Genomic DNA, 16,018 nt, shown 5'->3' on the forward strand with positions numbered 1-16,018 from the left:
AAACCCTGAGTTTGTTTCCTATGATTAAGAATCTCTTATGATTTCTCTCCCTCTCTGATTTCATCTTGTTTTATTTTTCCCTCTCTTCTCTTATGAACCTTGTTTTGTTTCTTAAATTCCACATATGAGTTCAAGATCATATGATAATTGTCTTTCTCTGCTTGACCTATTTTGCTTAACATAATACCCTCCAGTTTCATCCACGTTGTTCCAAATGGCAAGATCTCGTTTTTTTTGGTGGCTGAATAGTATTCCATTTTGTGTGTGTGTGTGTGTGTGCACACACACACATACATACCATAACTTCTTTATCCATTCATCCATCAATGGCCATCTGGGCTCTTTCCGTAATTTGGCTATTGTGGACATTGCTGCTGTAAACATTAGGGTGCAGGTACCCCTTCGGATTACTACATTTGTATCTTTGGGGTAAATCCCTAGTAGTGCAATTGCTGAGTCATAGGGTAGCTCTATTTTCAACTTCTTGAGGAACCTCTATACTGTTTTCCAGAGTGGCTGGAAAACCAGCTTGCATTCCCACCAATGGTGTTAAGAGTGTTCCCCTTTCTCTGCATCCTTGCCAACATCTGTCATTTCCTGACTTGTTAATTTTAGCCATTATAATGGGTGTGAGGTGGTATCTCATTGTGGTTTTGACTTGTATTTCCCTGATCCCAAGTGATGTGGAGCATTTTTTCATGTGTCTGTTGGCCATTTGTCTGTCTTCCTTAGAGAAATATCTGTTCATGTCTTCTGCTCATTTCTTGATTGGATTATATGTTTTTGGGTGTTGAGTTTGGTAAGTTCTTTATAGATCTCAGATACTAGCCCTTTATCTGATAAGACATTTGCAAATATCTTTTCCTATTCTCTAGGTTGTCTTTTGGTTTTGTCGACTGATTCCTTTGCTGAGCAAAAGCTTTTTATCGTGATGAAGTCCCAATAGTTCATTTTTCCTTTGTTTCCCTTGCCTTTGGAGATGTGTCTAGCAAGAAGTTGCTGTGGCTGAGGTTGCAGAGGTTGCTGCCTCTGTTCTTCTCTAGGATTTTGATGGATTCCTGTCTCCCATTTAGGTCTTTCATCCATTTTGAGTCTATTTTTGTGAATGGTGTAAGGAAATGGTCCAGTTTCATTCTTTTGCATGCGGCTGTCCAGTTTTCCCAACACCATTTATTGAAGACACTGTCTTTTTTCCATTGGATATTCTTTCCTGCTCTGTCGAAGATTAGTTGGCCATAGAGTTGAGGGTCCATTTTGGGGTTTTCTGTTCTGTTCCATTGATCTATGTGTCTGTTTTTGTGCCAGTACCATACTGTCTTGATGATTACAGCTTTGTAATAGAGCTTCGAGTCCAGAATTGTGATGCCACCAGCTTTGGTTTTCTTTTTCAACATTTCTTTGGCTATTTAGGGTCTTTTCTGGTTCCATACAAATTTTAGGATTATTTGTTACAGCTCTGTGAAAAAGGTTGGTGGTATTTTGATAGGGATTGCATTGAATGTATACATTACTTTAGGTAGCATAGACATTTTAACAATATTTGTTCTTCCAATCCATGAGCATGGAACGTTTTTCCATTTCTTTGTGTCTTCCTCAATTTCTTTCATGAGTGTTCTATAGTTTTCTGAGTACCTTTGCCTCTTTGGTTAGGTTTATTCCTACGTATTTTATGGGTTTTGGAGCAATTGTAAATGGGATCGACCCCTCAATTTCTCTTTCTTCGGTCTCATTTTTAGTGTACAGGAATGCAACTGATTTCTGTGCATTGATTTTATATCCTGCCACTTTGCTGAATTCCCATATGAGTTCTCGCAATTTTGGGGTGGAGTCTTTTGGGTTTTCCACGTAAAGTATCAGGTCATCTGTGACAAGTGAGAGTTTGACGACTTCTTTGCCAGTTCAGATGCCATTTATTTATTTATTTATGTATGTATGTATGTATGTATGTTTTCTGATTATTGAGGCTCAGACTTCTAGTACTATGTTGAACAGCAGTGGTGAGAGTGGCCATCCCTGCTGTGTTCCTGACCTTATGGGAAAAGCTCTCAGTTTTTCCCCATTGAGAATGATATTAACTGTGCGCTTTTTGTATATGGCTTATATAATCTTGAGGTATGTTCCCTCTATCCCTACACTGTGGAGAATTGTAATCAAGAAAGGATGCTGTACTTTGTCAAATGCTTTTTCTGCATCTATTGAGAGGATCATATGGTTCTTGTCCTTTCATTTATTGCAGTGTATTACATTGATTTGTGGATGTTGTACCATCCTTGTAGCCCAGGAATAAATCCCACTTGGTCGTGGTGAATAATCCTTTTCATGTACTGTTAGATCCTATTGGCTAGTATTTTGGTGAGAATTTTGGCATCCATGTTCATCAGTGATACTGGTCTATAATTCTCCTTTTTGGTGGGGTCTTTGTCTGGTTTTGGGATCAAGGTAATGCTGGCCTCATAGAAAGAGTTTAGAAGTTTTCCTTCCATTCCTATTTTTTGAAACAAGTTTAGAATAATAGGTATTAATTCTTCTTTAAATGTTTGGTAGGAATCTGCTGGGAAGCCATCCAGCCCTGGACTCTTGTTGGGAGATTTTTAGTACTGCTTCAGTTTCTTTGCTGGTTGTGGGTCTGTTCAGGTTTTCTGTTTCTTCATGTTTCAGTTTTGGTAGTTTGTCTCTAGGAATGCATCCATTTCTTGCAGATTGGCCAATTTGTTGGCATATATTTGCTCATAATGTTTTTATAATTGTTTGTATTTCCTTGGTGTCGGTTGTGATCTCTCCTCTTTCATTCATGATTTTATTTATTTGGGTCCTTTCTCTTTTCCTTTTGTTAAGTCTGGCCAGGGGTTTATTCATTTTATTCTTTCAAAGAACCAGGTCCTAGTTTCGTTGATCTGTTGTTCTGTTCTTTTGGTTTCTCTTTCATTCATTCATTCATTCATTCATTCATTCGTTTATTTAGATTTTATTTATTTATTTATGCATGCATTTAGTCTCTATTTCTCTTCTCCTGCTGGGTGTAGTCTTTATTTGCTGTTTTTTTCCCCAGCTCCTTTAGGTGTAAGGTTAGGTTGTGTATCTGAGACCTTTCTTGTTTATTGAAAAAGGCTTGTATTAGTATATACTTCCCTCTTAGGACCACCTTTGCTGCATCCCAAAGGTTTGAACAGTTGTGTTTTCATTTTCATTTGTTTCCATGAATTTTTAAAATTCTTCTTTAATTTCCTGATTGGCCCATTCTTTAGTAGGATGCCTCCATGTATTTGAGTTCTTCCCAACTTTCCTCTTAGATTGAGTTCCAGTTTCAAAGCATTGTGGTCTGAAAATATACAGGGAATGATCCCAATCTTTTGGTACCAGTTGAGACCTGATTTGTGACCCAGTATGTCATCTATTCTGGAGAATGTTCCATGTGCACTTGAGAAGAATGTGTATTCTGTTGCCTTAGAATGGAATGTTCTGTATTGATCTGTGATGTCCGTCTGGTCCAGTGTGTCATTCAAAGCCCTGTTTCCTTGTTGATCTTCTGCTTAGATGAGCTGTCTATTGCTGTGAGTGGGGTATTGAAGTTACTATTAATGTATTACTACCAATATTATTTTTTATTTTGGTTATTGGTTTATGTAGTTGGCTGCTCCCATGTTAGGGTCATAAATATTTACAATTGTTAGATCTACTTGTTGGATAGACCCTTTAATTATGATATGGTGTCTTTCCTCATCTCTTATTACAGTCTTTGGTTTAAAGTCTAATCTGTCTGATTTAAGGATTACCATCCCAGCTTTCTTTTGATGTCCATTAGTATGATAAAAGTTTTCTACCTCAGTTTCAATCTAGAGGTGTCTTTAGGTCTAAAATGAGCCTCTGGTAGACAGCATATGGATGAGTCTTGCTTTTTTATTCAGTCTCATCCCCTGTGTCTTTTGATTGGGGCATTTAGCCTGTTTACAATCAGAGTAAATATTGAAAGATATGAATTTAGTACCATAGTATTACCTCTAAAATTGCTGTTTCTGTATATTATCTCTGTTCCTTTCTGGTCTGTGTTGCTTTTAGGCTCTTTATTTGCTTAAAGGATCACTTTTAATAGTTCTTGCAGGGCTGGTTTAGTGATCACAAATTCTTTTAGTTTCTGTTTTTCATGGAAGCTTTTTATCTCTCCTTCTATTTTGAGCGACAGCCTTGCTGGGTAAAGTATTCTTGGCTGCATATTTTTCTCATTTAGCACCCTGAATATATCATGCCAGTCCTTTCTGGCCTGCCAGGTCTCTGTGGAGAAGTCTGCTGCCAGCCTGATGTTTCTACCCTTGTAGGTTATGGACCTCTTATCCCAAGCTGCTGTCAGGATTTTCTCTTTGTCTCTGAGATTTGCAAGTTTCCCTGTTATATGTCGAGGTGTTGACCTATTTTTATTGACTTTGAGGAGCATTTTCTGTGCCTCCTGGACTTGCACGCCTGTTTCCTTCCCAAGATTAGGGAAGTTCTCAGCTATAATTTGCTCCAATATACCTTTTGTACCCTTCTTCTTCTTCTTGGATCCCAGTTATTCTACTATTGTTTTGCTTTTATGGTATCACTTATCTCTTCTCCCCTTGTGATCCAGTAGTCGTTTATCTCTCTTTTCTTCAGCTTCTTTATTCTCCATCATTTGGTCTTCTATATCACTAATTCTCTCTTCTGCCTCATTTATCCTAGCAGTTAGAGCCTCCATTTTTTTTATTGCTTCTCATTAATAGCTGTTTTGATTTTGGCTTGATTAGATTTTAGTTCTTTTATTTCTCCAGAAAGGGATTCTCTAGTGTCTTCCATGCTTTTTTTCAATCCCAGCGAATCTTTATAATCAATATTCTGAACTCTAGTTCTGACATCTTATATCCATACTGATTGGGTCCTTGGCAGTCAGTACTGGTTCTTGCTGTCTTTTTTGAGGTGAGTTTTTATGTCTTGTCATTCTGTCTAGAGAAGAATAGCTGAATGAGAGAACAAAATACTAAAACGACAACAACGACCCCAGAGAAATATACACTAAACAAATCGGGAGTCCTGAAACCGAAAAAAAATAAATAAAAATTAAGAGGAAAAAAAAAAGAAACAGCTGAATAGAACAGATCCATACACACTGGATCCTGTGTTTATTTTAGTTCATTTGTTAGAAAACTAGATCCTAAAATTGCAAAGAAAGAAAAATATATATGTACAAAAATAAAATTACATACAATGAAAGGATAGAATATAACTGTAAAAATGGAAATTAAAAGACAAAAAAAAAAGAACAAACTGACAGGTGAAGAGGACAGAGCAAGAAACTAGATTCTGGGTGTATTTTGGTCTCTTTGTTAGAAGAAACTGCATCCCAAAATTGTAAAGAAAAAAAATACACACACACAAATATAAAATTAAATACAGTGAAAGGATAGAATGTAATTGTAAAAATGAAAATTAGAAGACTTAAAGAGTTGATAAAATAAGAAATTGGTTGTAAAAGGAATGTGAAAAAAGTTAAAAGACTAAGGAATCATGGGAGGAAAAGAAAATCTGTGAATTCTATGTACTATATTTCCCTAATGCTAGAGTTTTGCATTTCTCTGTGATCACAAACTTGGTCTTAGCTGGACATTCTTGCTGATCTTCTTGGGGATGGCCCTGTTTTTTTGATTTTTCAAGTGTATTTGCCCCAGGCAGAGTTGCAGTGCCTTTGCCAGGGGCCAGGCTAAGTAATCTGCTCAGGGTTGCTGTAGGTGGGTTTTGATCCCTGAAGGCTTTCCATGCAGCTTTAGAGGATGAGAATGACAATAGCGGCCTCCCAATATTCAGCCCTGGAGCGGAAAGCTTGGTTCCCTCACTTTTCAGTGCGCCCTCAGGGAAATGCAGTCAAACACTCCTGTCTCCCTGGTCTCTGTCCGCACTCTGTGCTTGTGTGGCCTGTGACTTAGGGTTTCTGTCTCAGGCACATGACCCCATTTTGAATCTCCAAACCCTGCAGACTCCTCAAGTGTGCTCCCACACTGCTCCTCCCAGGGGAAGAAGGAGAGTCTTGCTGCAGTTCTGCCTCTCCCTGGCCCCTGCTCGGAGAGCAGTGGTCTGACAGTGCCACGGTTTGTGGTATATGGCAACCCTGAGTTGAGAGCCCACTCTTGGGCTCACTGTTTGCTGCCAGCTTCCCCACTCCAATGCCTGGGAACTCTGCCGCATTCAGGCACCCCTAGTCTTCCTGTGACCCTAGGGATCCTGAGACCACACTGTCCCACCTAGGGTTCTGCCCCTGCTTAGCCACCTGCGTGACATCCCTCACCAGAGCAGACTTCTGAAAGTTTTGATTTTGTGCTCCGTTGCTATATCACTTTCCAGTAGCTGGCTTATGGAGGCTCCCTCCCACCACCATGATTTATCTTCCCATATATCGCCTCGGATTCATTTCTCTGCACCCCTTACCTTGCAGGAAGTGGTCAATTATCTATTTGTAGAGTTGCAGCTATTCTTTTCTTAGATCTCCAGTTGAGTTAATAGGTGTTCAGAATGATTTGATAGCTATCTAGCTGAATTCCTGGGGCCAGACGAAACTAAGGTCTCCTACTCCTCCGCCATCTTGGACTCCTCGCATTCTAGCTTTCTCTTATTGATAATCTCCCTCTCCAGCAGTGAGCAGCCTGGCTTCTACAACTCATCACCCATTTACCTATTTGTTCAGTTCCAGTATGCATGCATAGTAGTTTGAGAATTGATAATATATATACCCCTGTGGGAAACTGTGCCCATCTAGGGGAAATGATAGCTGTCAAGTTCAAAAGCAAGCAGAGTTGGGCATATGGGTCCACCTCTGAGAATAGATTCTCTTGTGAAAAGCTTTTCCCTAGAGCCTTTTAAGTGATGTGTAATCAGAGCTGCTTGTCTAGATATGGATACTAGGGTCAAAGGGGAAGGTACCCTGGATTGACACAGTGCAGTGCGGCATTTATGAGATGTGGAGTGGAATGTAAGAACCTGGCTCGTTATCAGTGGAGCTTTGGACTCAAATATTCTTTGTTGCAAAAGTCATACATACTGTGGAAAAGGCTTTTTTGTAAGATTGTACTTAGTGTTCTGTACAGTTGAGTCTTCAGCCTTCTAGCGGACTGAAGACTGTGATCAGTAACCTTGGTGAGATTAAATCCTGCATGATCTCAAGAACCTTAATTATATCTGCAAAGACCATTTTTCTATTTTGTTTTTTGGTGGAGATAAGTTGTTTGTAGAAGGATATCAACTCGTGTCTTTGGATGGCTTCTACCAATTTCCTTTTGTGGTGTGAACCTTCGTGACACCCTCTAACAGGAAACAACCATTACAAGAAACTATTTCATTACGATTTTGTTTTATGCAAAAATAATTAAATTAAAAAAATCTTTTTTAAATCTTTAGGATCTGGGGACTCTGATTTACGTCTGGAGGATGCATTGAAAGAAACTTCCTCAGTGAAGCGTGAGTAGTAAATCAAGCTATTGAAAACAACCAGTAGTGATTAATATGCACCACCCACTAGCATACACACTCAAGGAAAACATTTTCTTATCTGTATTGATCAGATAAAATATGGGTGTCATAAATTGCATTATTTAAAAGAAAATCTGAGTATTTAACATCATTTGTTTCCTTTGTGAAGAATTTCACACAATGTACAATAGCTGATACAGCATTTTCTCCAGCAGCGGCCTCAGAAGACTGCCTTTTCCTAATTCAGAAAAAGGTACTTTGAAGTGAATAAGAGATTTGTTTCTCCTACATTTTTTTATAATGGCTTTTCTTAAAATGGTGTCTACATGTAATCTCTCAAATACTAAGTTTTGTCATCAGTTTCTCTTTACATTTTTTTGAAAACAAATTAAACCATTTTTTTTAAGTGTGAATGTTAGAAAGTAAAGCCGAGATTTTGCATGACCCCTCCCCATTGTACTAATGTCACTCCTATCCCAGGAGGGAACCGCTGAAGTCTGTTTGGGATATGCTGGTCCCAGATGATTTTTCTATGCTGTTATGTACATCTGTACACATAGTTCGGTGTTTTTGTTTTATATGACTTGTAAGCCTTTTTAATTTAGTTATGTGTGTATTACTGTACAACCTTTTTTTAAATTATGTATTGAAGACCTGAATGAATGTATCTATCTGTGCTAATTTCCTAGGGCTACTGTAACAAAGTATCATAAACTGGCAGGCTCAAACCCACAAAAGGTATTCTCTCACAGTTCTGGAGGCCAGAGGTCCAAAATGAAGGTGTCGGCAGGACCACGCTCCCTTTGAAGGCTCGAGCGCAGAAAGCTTCCGTACCGAGCCCATCTGTGGCAGCTTGCAGCTGCCTCATTCCAGTCTCTGCCTCCATCTTTACAGAGCCTTCTCCTTTGTGTGGTGTCCTCTTCTGTCTCTTATAGGGGTTCTTTTTATTGGATTTAGAACCCACCTGGATAATCCTGCATGATCTCATCTCAGTATCCTTAATTACATCTGCAAGACCATGTTTCCAAATAGGGTCTTGTTTATGGAATCTGGGAGCTAGGACTCCACTATATATTTTGTGGGCCACCATGGAACGTACTACATCATCTCTGTATCCACATCTTTATATCTGTATTTCAGATGTAAACTTGGGCTTCAGGGAGCTGGCACTCCAGTAGTTGGCTTTGGCCATGGCCAGTGCTGCCATTTCCTTACTGGTAGATGTGTGATTTGCTCTCATTTTTCATAATTACAAATAGGGTTTCAGTGAACATTCTTGTCCCTATCCTTTGTGTACAAGCTCAGTGGAACTACCAGGCCGAAGGGTATACATATTTTATATTTTAATAGATTCTGCCAAATTGTTTCTAAAATGAATGTACCATTATATATTCACTGAATACTGTTGCATTCCTTTTCTCCCAGATCTGTACATCACCATTTTATTAATCAAAGGTGTTTTAACAATACGATGGACAAAATACCTTATTGCTTATTCTGCATTTTCCTCATTATAGTGAGATGGAGCATCATTTCATATATTTATTGGCCATTTGTAGTTTCCATTTTTCTGCTGTTTTGCTTGTCTTTTTCTTCGTGGGTGAGTCACCTGATTTCTCTGTGCCTGTGTTTCCTCGTGTGTTACATGAGGTTAATAATAAGCCCTACCTCCTAGGATTATTGTAAGGATTAAATGAGATGACCCTTGTGAAGCGCTCAGCACAGGACTGGTACAAGTTCAGTACTCAGTAAGTGTCAGTCATTATTATTGATCCTTGATTTGACTGTGGCTGAGTCTCTGGTGTAAGTCAAACATACATGAGGAATGCATGCCTACTTTAATTGATCAACAGACTGAAAGCAATTCCTGTCAAAATCCCAGCTAGAATTTTTGCAGAAACAGACAAGCTGATCCTAAAATGCATATGAAATTCAGGGGATCCCAAATTGCCAAAACAGTCTTGGAACACCTGGGTGGCTAAGTAGATTAAGCATCCAACTCCTAATTTCAATTCAGGTCCTGATCTCAAGGTCCTGGGATTGAGCCCTGTGTTGGGCTCCACACTCAATGCGGAGTCTGCTTCAGATTCTCTCCCTTTGCCCCTCCCCCTCAAATAAATAAATTTAATTTTTTTTAAAAGAAAAGCTTTATAGGGCAAAAGCAGAAGTGTGCTCCTCTCTGAGATGATTATACACATGGCAAAAGGAAGAGATGGAGGGAAAAGGGGTGAAGATGGAAGGAGAGGGTGGAGGAAGGGATGGAGGGAGAGAGGAACAAAGTTTTGAAACCGATGTACTTTCTAAGTTGATTCATCTATTCTGGGTATTTCATATAAATACTGTCATATAATATGTGACCTTTTGTCTTTCATTTAGCAGAATGTTTGGAGGCACACCCACCTTATAGCCTGCATATCAGTGCTTCATTCTTTTTATGACTAATATTCCATTGATGCTATTATAATGGAATAACTTTATTTTCCTTTTTCAGATTGATTATTCCTAATATATAGAAATACAATTGATTTTTGTATATTGATCTTGTATCCTGCAGCTTTGCTGGACTTACTATCTCTAAGAAGGTCTGGATTGTTAGTGTTGTGTTTTCTATATGTAAGGTCATGTCGTCTTTGCCTAGAGATCGTTTTACTTCCTTCTTCACAGTCTAGATGATTTTTTTTCTTGCCTAATTGCCCTGTACAGTATTGAATAGAAGTGGTGAGAGTAGACATCCTTGTCTTGTTGATGATCTTAGGAGAAAAGCTTTCAGTCTTTCATCCTTAAATATGATGTTTACTGTGGATTTTTCATAGATACCCTTCATCAGGTTGAGGAAATATTCCTAGATAAACAGTATTTTTTTTCTTAGCATGAAATGATTTTGGCTTTTGTCAAATGCATTTCTGCATCTATTGAGATCAAGTATTTTATTTCCCTTTGTTGTATTAGTTTTGGATATTAAAGTGATTGATTTTCTTATATTGAGCTACCCTTGCATTCCTGGAATAAATCTTACTTGGCCATGTTTTATAATCTTAATATGCTGCTGAATTTGGTTTTCTAGTTTTTTGTTGAGGATTTTGCATCTGTACCCATAAGGGTTAGAGGTCTGTGGTGGATTTGTTATCTAGTTATCTTGTGGTGGCTTTGGAATAAGGTACTACTGGCTTCATAGAATGAGTTAGGAAGTATTCCCACCTCTATTTCTTTGGAACAGTTTAAGAATTGACTTTTATTGATTGATCTTTTTTTTTTAAATTCAGTTAGCCAAGGTATAGTACATTATTGGTTTTTGATATAATATTCAGTGATTCATCAGTTCAGCATAAACACCCAGTGCTCATTACATCACGTGCCCTCCTTAATGACTTGATTTTTCTTTAAATATTTGGTAGAAATCACCAATGAGGACTTCTGGTCCTGGGATTTTCTTTGTGGGAAATGTTTAAATCCCTGATTCACTGTCTTTACTTGTGGGTCTAGTCTTGTCTGTTTCATCTAGGTTATCTAATTTATTGTAATACAGTTCATAGTGTTCCTTAATTCTTTTTATTTCTGTACGGTTGGTAGTAATGTCCTTTCTTTCATTCTTGAATTTAGTAATTTGGGTCTTCTTTCTTTTTGTCTTGGGTCAGTCTGCTAACAGTTCATCAGTTTTGTCAAAAGAATCAAATTTTTGGATTTGTTTTTTCTCTATTTTTTATATTCTCTATTGCAGTTATTTCTGCTACAATTTTTATTTTCTTCTTGATGTAGGTTTGGTTTCCTCTTTATCTAATTTTTTAAAAGATTTTATTTATTCATTTATTTGAGAGGGAGAGCAGGGGAAGGGCAGAGGGAGGAGAGAGAATCTCAAGCAGACTCCATGCTGAGCATGGTGCCTGACGTGGGGCTCAGTCTCCCAACCCTGAGATCATGACCTGAGCTAAAATCGAGAGTCAGACCCTTAACTGACTGAGCCATCCAGGCGTCCCTATCTAATATTTTAATGTGAAAGGTTAGACTATTGATTTGAGACCTTTTTTTTAAAATGTCAATGTTTAGAGCTAGACCCCCCCCCCCCAGCACTGCTTTCACAGTAACACCTAAGTTTTGGTATGTTGTGTTTTCTTTTTCATTTGTCTCAGGGTATTTAATAATTTTCCTTATGATTTCTTCTTTGACCCATTGGTTCGAGTCTTCCTTCCTGATTTTTCTATCAAGCTGTTCTATCTATGATTGAAAGGATGGTATTGAAATCTACAGCTATTATTGTCAAATTGCCTATTCTTTGATTTTTGCCATTTTTTTGCTTCTTGTATTTTGGGGCTTGGTGGTTGAGTGCATATATGTTTAAAGTTTTATCTTTCTTCTGGATTTATCCTTTCATGATCACAAAATATCATTCTTTGACTCTTGTAATAGTGTTTGTCTTAATGTGTGTTTTATCTGGTAGTAATATAGCTACTCCAGCTTTCTCACAGTTGCTATTTGTATCATATACTTTTACCCATCTTTTTACTTTCAACCAGTTTCTATTTTTGCTCTTAAATTTCCTTTACTACTTCTAATAGTAGGAAGAATTACACCAAAGTCTTGATGTCTAAGGAAAGAAACTATTAGAAAACTAATACATAGTACGCCATGTGATAGGAGTGAAAGAAGTCTATATTTTTAGAGGAGTCTGGTTGAGCTGAAAAACCTCATCGTTACAGTAGTAACAACCACACTTAAATGAACTATCTTGTTGGTATTATACTACTTTCAGTTTATAAGACACTCCCGTACTCTACTGGGAGCGTAACCTCAGTCCATCCCTGGGCAGTATGATTTATGGTTATGGTGCCAGGTTGATAGTGGTGGAAACCAAGGCCTGAAGCTCCCAAGGGTCATGCTCAAGCTCTGGAATCTCCTGGACCTATCCAGCAGATCTAGGCTGAACACCTTGCTCCATTAATCTTCAGGTCACTTGTGGAACTGTGTCTGCCTTACCACTGGTCCTCTGAAGAAAAGTGAATGGAACTCATCTCATTTAAACCTTCTGCATTTCTTTGTCATCCTCAAACAGGTTGTCAGAGGCCTTCGAGGGGCCTCAAGGACTAAGACAGGGACACCATACTCATGATGTGACATCCCTGAGCCATGAAGTGGCTGCTGTATTTTGTTACTAAATGTGTTCCCATGCTGTCCCCCTTCCCCATTTTAGCAAGATGGGACCATGTCACAACCACAACCAAGAGGCCGGGAACAACCAGAGCTCCAGCAAAGCCTGCAGGTAATATGGCTGCTCTGAGGAGACCATTTATTTTTCAGTGTCATCTTTCAGTAAAGGATTTTGACTTTGTGACTTTTTCGTGGAGTTGTCTTAGCTTTCTCCAGACGGGTCACTTTCCTATTCAGACATCTTCACCGATGTAAAACAAACAAACAAACAAACAAACAAAAAACTAGCCTTGGGGTGGGAGACACAGTCATTGCTCCTGTCTGGCAACTTGTTACTAGTACTTTAGGAGCATGCTACCATGTTTCTGGAAGTGGATGGCTACCATTCTTCTGAAGAGACAGTCATGACCCAAGAGAGAGAGTTACTGCTGCTTTTTTATTTGCCCTCGTGTCTTCACATTTGCACCCTCAAAGGGGTGCTTTGTGACCATGCAACCTCCCCATTGATTGTCTGATTTGTGGACTCCATGCGGTTGGTTTTGAATCTTGGGTTAATACCTATAATCAGTGAGGAGACCATTAAAATGGTCTCTTTGCTAGCCTAAGCAAAGCATACACAGGAATATAAATTAGTTGAGAAAATGGTAATACAGTGCAAAGACTGAGAGCAGTAAGTTGATTCATCCTGTTGGTATTTTCATTACCAGCGTCTGTCAGAGTGGGAACCCAATTTTAGCTTCTTTGTCTTAACTCATTGACTGCATTGATCAGTTGAATCCAGGAGCGTTTTTGCACTTTTTGGAGTCTTGTACCCAGTTGTTAATCAGTTGGCCATTTCCTTTGTGTTTTGATGCTCACCGAAGGTAGCTCATTTATCTTGGCTGATGCTTTGGATGATCCAGACGATGGCCGCAGGAAACCAAGTGCAGGAGGAGGAGGTAAGTCAGAGCTGGCCGGAAGTCCTGGCCAGCACGGCGGCTCCCCGGACCTGGTTGTAGCTCATTAACTACAACTGCCCACAGAGCTCCCCTAGGGCTGGGGGTACTTCGAGGCACAGAACCCTAAAATAGTAGTTCTCAAACTTTTTGGTCTCAGGACTCCTGACATCATTGAGGATCTCAAGGGCTTTTTTTTATGTGGGTCACATCTAGCAGTATTTCTCATCTTTGAATTTAAAACAAACAAAAATCTTAAAATATTCATTTAAAATGAATAATAAAGTTGTATCTGTTAACAAAGAACATATTTTATGATAACTATGCTTGGCAAGACAAAAACAATTAAGTGAGAAGATCTTTGTGAACATTTTAGAAAATTTCTAGGACATCTTAGTGGAACAGCTGGATTCTCACATCTTCTGGATTCAGGTATATACGTTGTTATGATAAGTTGTTCACCCAATTTTTTCCAATGGTAACATGTTGCAAATTGTACTGTGATATCACAACCATTTACTGACATTGATACAGTACACTCATTCAAATTTCTCAGGTTTATTTGTACTCACAAGTGTATTTAGGTCTATGCAATTTTGTCATGTGTAGGTTGGTGTATTCCCCGTAAAATACACAGAACCGTCCCATCACTGTAAGTCTTGTTAGGTGGAGTGGTCTCCAGAAGTCGCTTAGTTCCTGATGGTTGAGTAAATTTGGTCTTTTATGAGAGAAAATAGCTAATTCAGCTCAAAATTGAAATAATCACGTAAGTGATTTTTCTCGGGTCACCTGTTACACTTGGATGTGCAATGTTAAATGCTTTCACAGTCCTTCCCATTTCATCACCCAGAGTGCTGAAAAGTTGTGTACTCAAGGTTGAGCTTTCATAAGGTGTTTTTTCTGCACCCCTCTATTAATTTTGTATTGCCTCGTAGTCAGTTACCATAAATTACTGAGTTAGAGCAATTTCAGTGCATTCTCTTATTCCCCTGGGTCAGGAGTTTGAGTTCTATTTAGCTGGGTCCTCCACTCACTGTTTCCTACAGAGCTGCAGTCATGGTATCAGCTGGGGCTGGGGTCTCATGTGAGGTGTGAGGTTTGAGGTTGTGCTCCATTTTCTGTTGCTGCTGTGGTAATGAATTACCATAGAGTTGGTTGCTTAAACAATGCATGTGTATTATCTTGCAATCATCGAGGTCAGAAATCTGAAACGGACCTAACTGAGCTAAAACCAGCGTGTTGGCATACTGTGTTCCTTCTGGAGCCTGTAGAGAATGTTGATTTCCTTGCCTTTTCCAGCTTCTTCAGGAGGCCTACATTCTTTGGCTCATGGTCCTTTCCCTCCATCTTCAGAGCCAGCAGTGTAGTGTAGCATTTTCAGATCTTTCTCTCTGACTCTTTCTCTCTCTTTTTTTTTAAGATTTTATTTATTTGTCAGAGAGAGCAAGTGCTCACAAGCAGGGGGAGCAGCAGGCAGAGAAAGAAGGCTTCCCAATGAGTGGGGAGCCCGATGCAAGACTTGATCCCAGGACCCTGAAATCATGACCTGAGCCGAACTGAGCCACCCAAGCGCCCCTGACTCACTCACTCTCTCTCTCTCTCTCAAAGACCTTTGTGATCACATTGAACCCACCCAGATAATCCAGTATAGTCTCCCCATCTCAGTATTCTTTTTTTTTTTAATGATTTTTTATTATATTATGTTAGTCACCATACAGTACATCCCCGGTTTCCGATGTAAGGCTCGATGATTCATTAGTTGTGTATAACACCCAGTGCACCATGCAATACATGCCCTCCTTACTACCCATCACCGGTCTATCCCATTCCCCCACCCCCCTCCCCTCTGAGGCCCTCAGTTTGTTTCTCAGAGTCCATAGTCTCTCATGGTTCATTCCCCCTTCTGATTACCCTCCCCTTTCTTTATCCCTTTCTTCCCCTACCGATCATCCTACTTCTTATGTTCCATAGATGAAAGAAATCATATGATAATTGTCTTTCTCTGCTTGACTTATTTCACTTAGCATTATCTCCTCCAGTGCCATCCATGTTGCAGCAAATGTTGAGAACTCATTCTTTCTGATGGCTGAGTAATATTCCATTGTATATACGGACCACAACTTCTTAATCCAGTCATCTGTTGAAGGGCATCTCGGCTCCTTCCACGATTTAGCTATTGTGGACATTGCTGCTATGAACATTGGGGTGCATATGGCCCTTCTCTTCACTACGTCTGTATCTTTGGGGTAAATACCCAGTACTGCAATGGCTGGATCATAGGGTAGCTCAATTTTTAACTTTTTAAGGGACCTCCACACTGTTTTCCAGAGTGGCTGTACCAACTTGCATTCCCACCAACAATGGAGGAGGGATCCCCTTTCTCCACATCCTCTCCAACAATTGTTGTTTCTTGCCTTGTCTATTTTTGCCATTCTAACTGGCGTAAGGTGGTATCTCAGTGTGGTTTTGAT

The 16,018-nt window shown here is 39.2% G+C and overlaps 1 protein-coding gene across 3 annotated transcripts in view; it reads left to right on the top strand.

Moving 5' to 3' along the window:
* CD99L2 (CD99 molecule like 2) overlaps positions 1 to 16,018 on the top strand; it is a 109,249-nt gene that overhangs the window by 51,176 nt on the left and 42,055 nt on the right. For 2 of the 3 annotated variants that reach the window (XM_040628108.1, XM_040628111.1), the window contains exons 2-4: positions 7,399 to 7,458; positions 12,656 to 12,724; positions 13,476 to 13,550. In XM_040628108.1, the coding sequence (XP_040484042.1) occupies positions 7,399 to 7,458; positions 12,656 to 12,724; positions 13,476 to 13,550 (204 nt within the window). The remainder of the gene's footprint in view (positions 1 to 7,398; positions 7,459 to 12,655; positions 12,725 to 13,475; positions 13,551 to 16,018) is intronic. The other variant, XM_040628112.1, reaches the window with a different exon arrangement.

Source organism: Ursus maritimus, assembly GCF_017311325.1.
Source record: "Ursus maritimus isolate PB19 chromosome X unlocalized genomic scaffold, ASM1731132v1 scaffold_X1, whole genome shotgun sequence".
Taxonomy (NCBI): domain Eukaryota; kingdom Metazoa; phylum Chordata; class Mammalia; order Carnivora; family Ursidae; genus Ursus; species Ursus maritimus.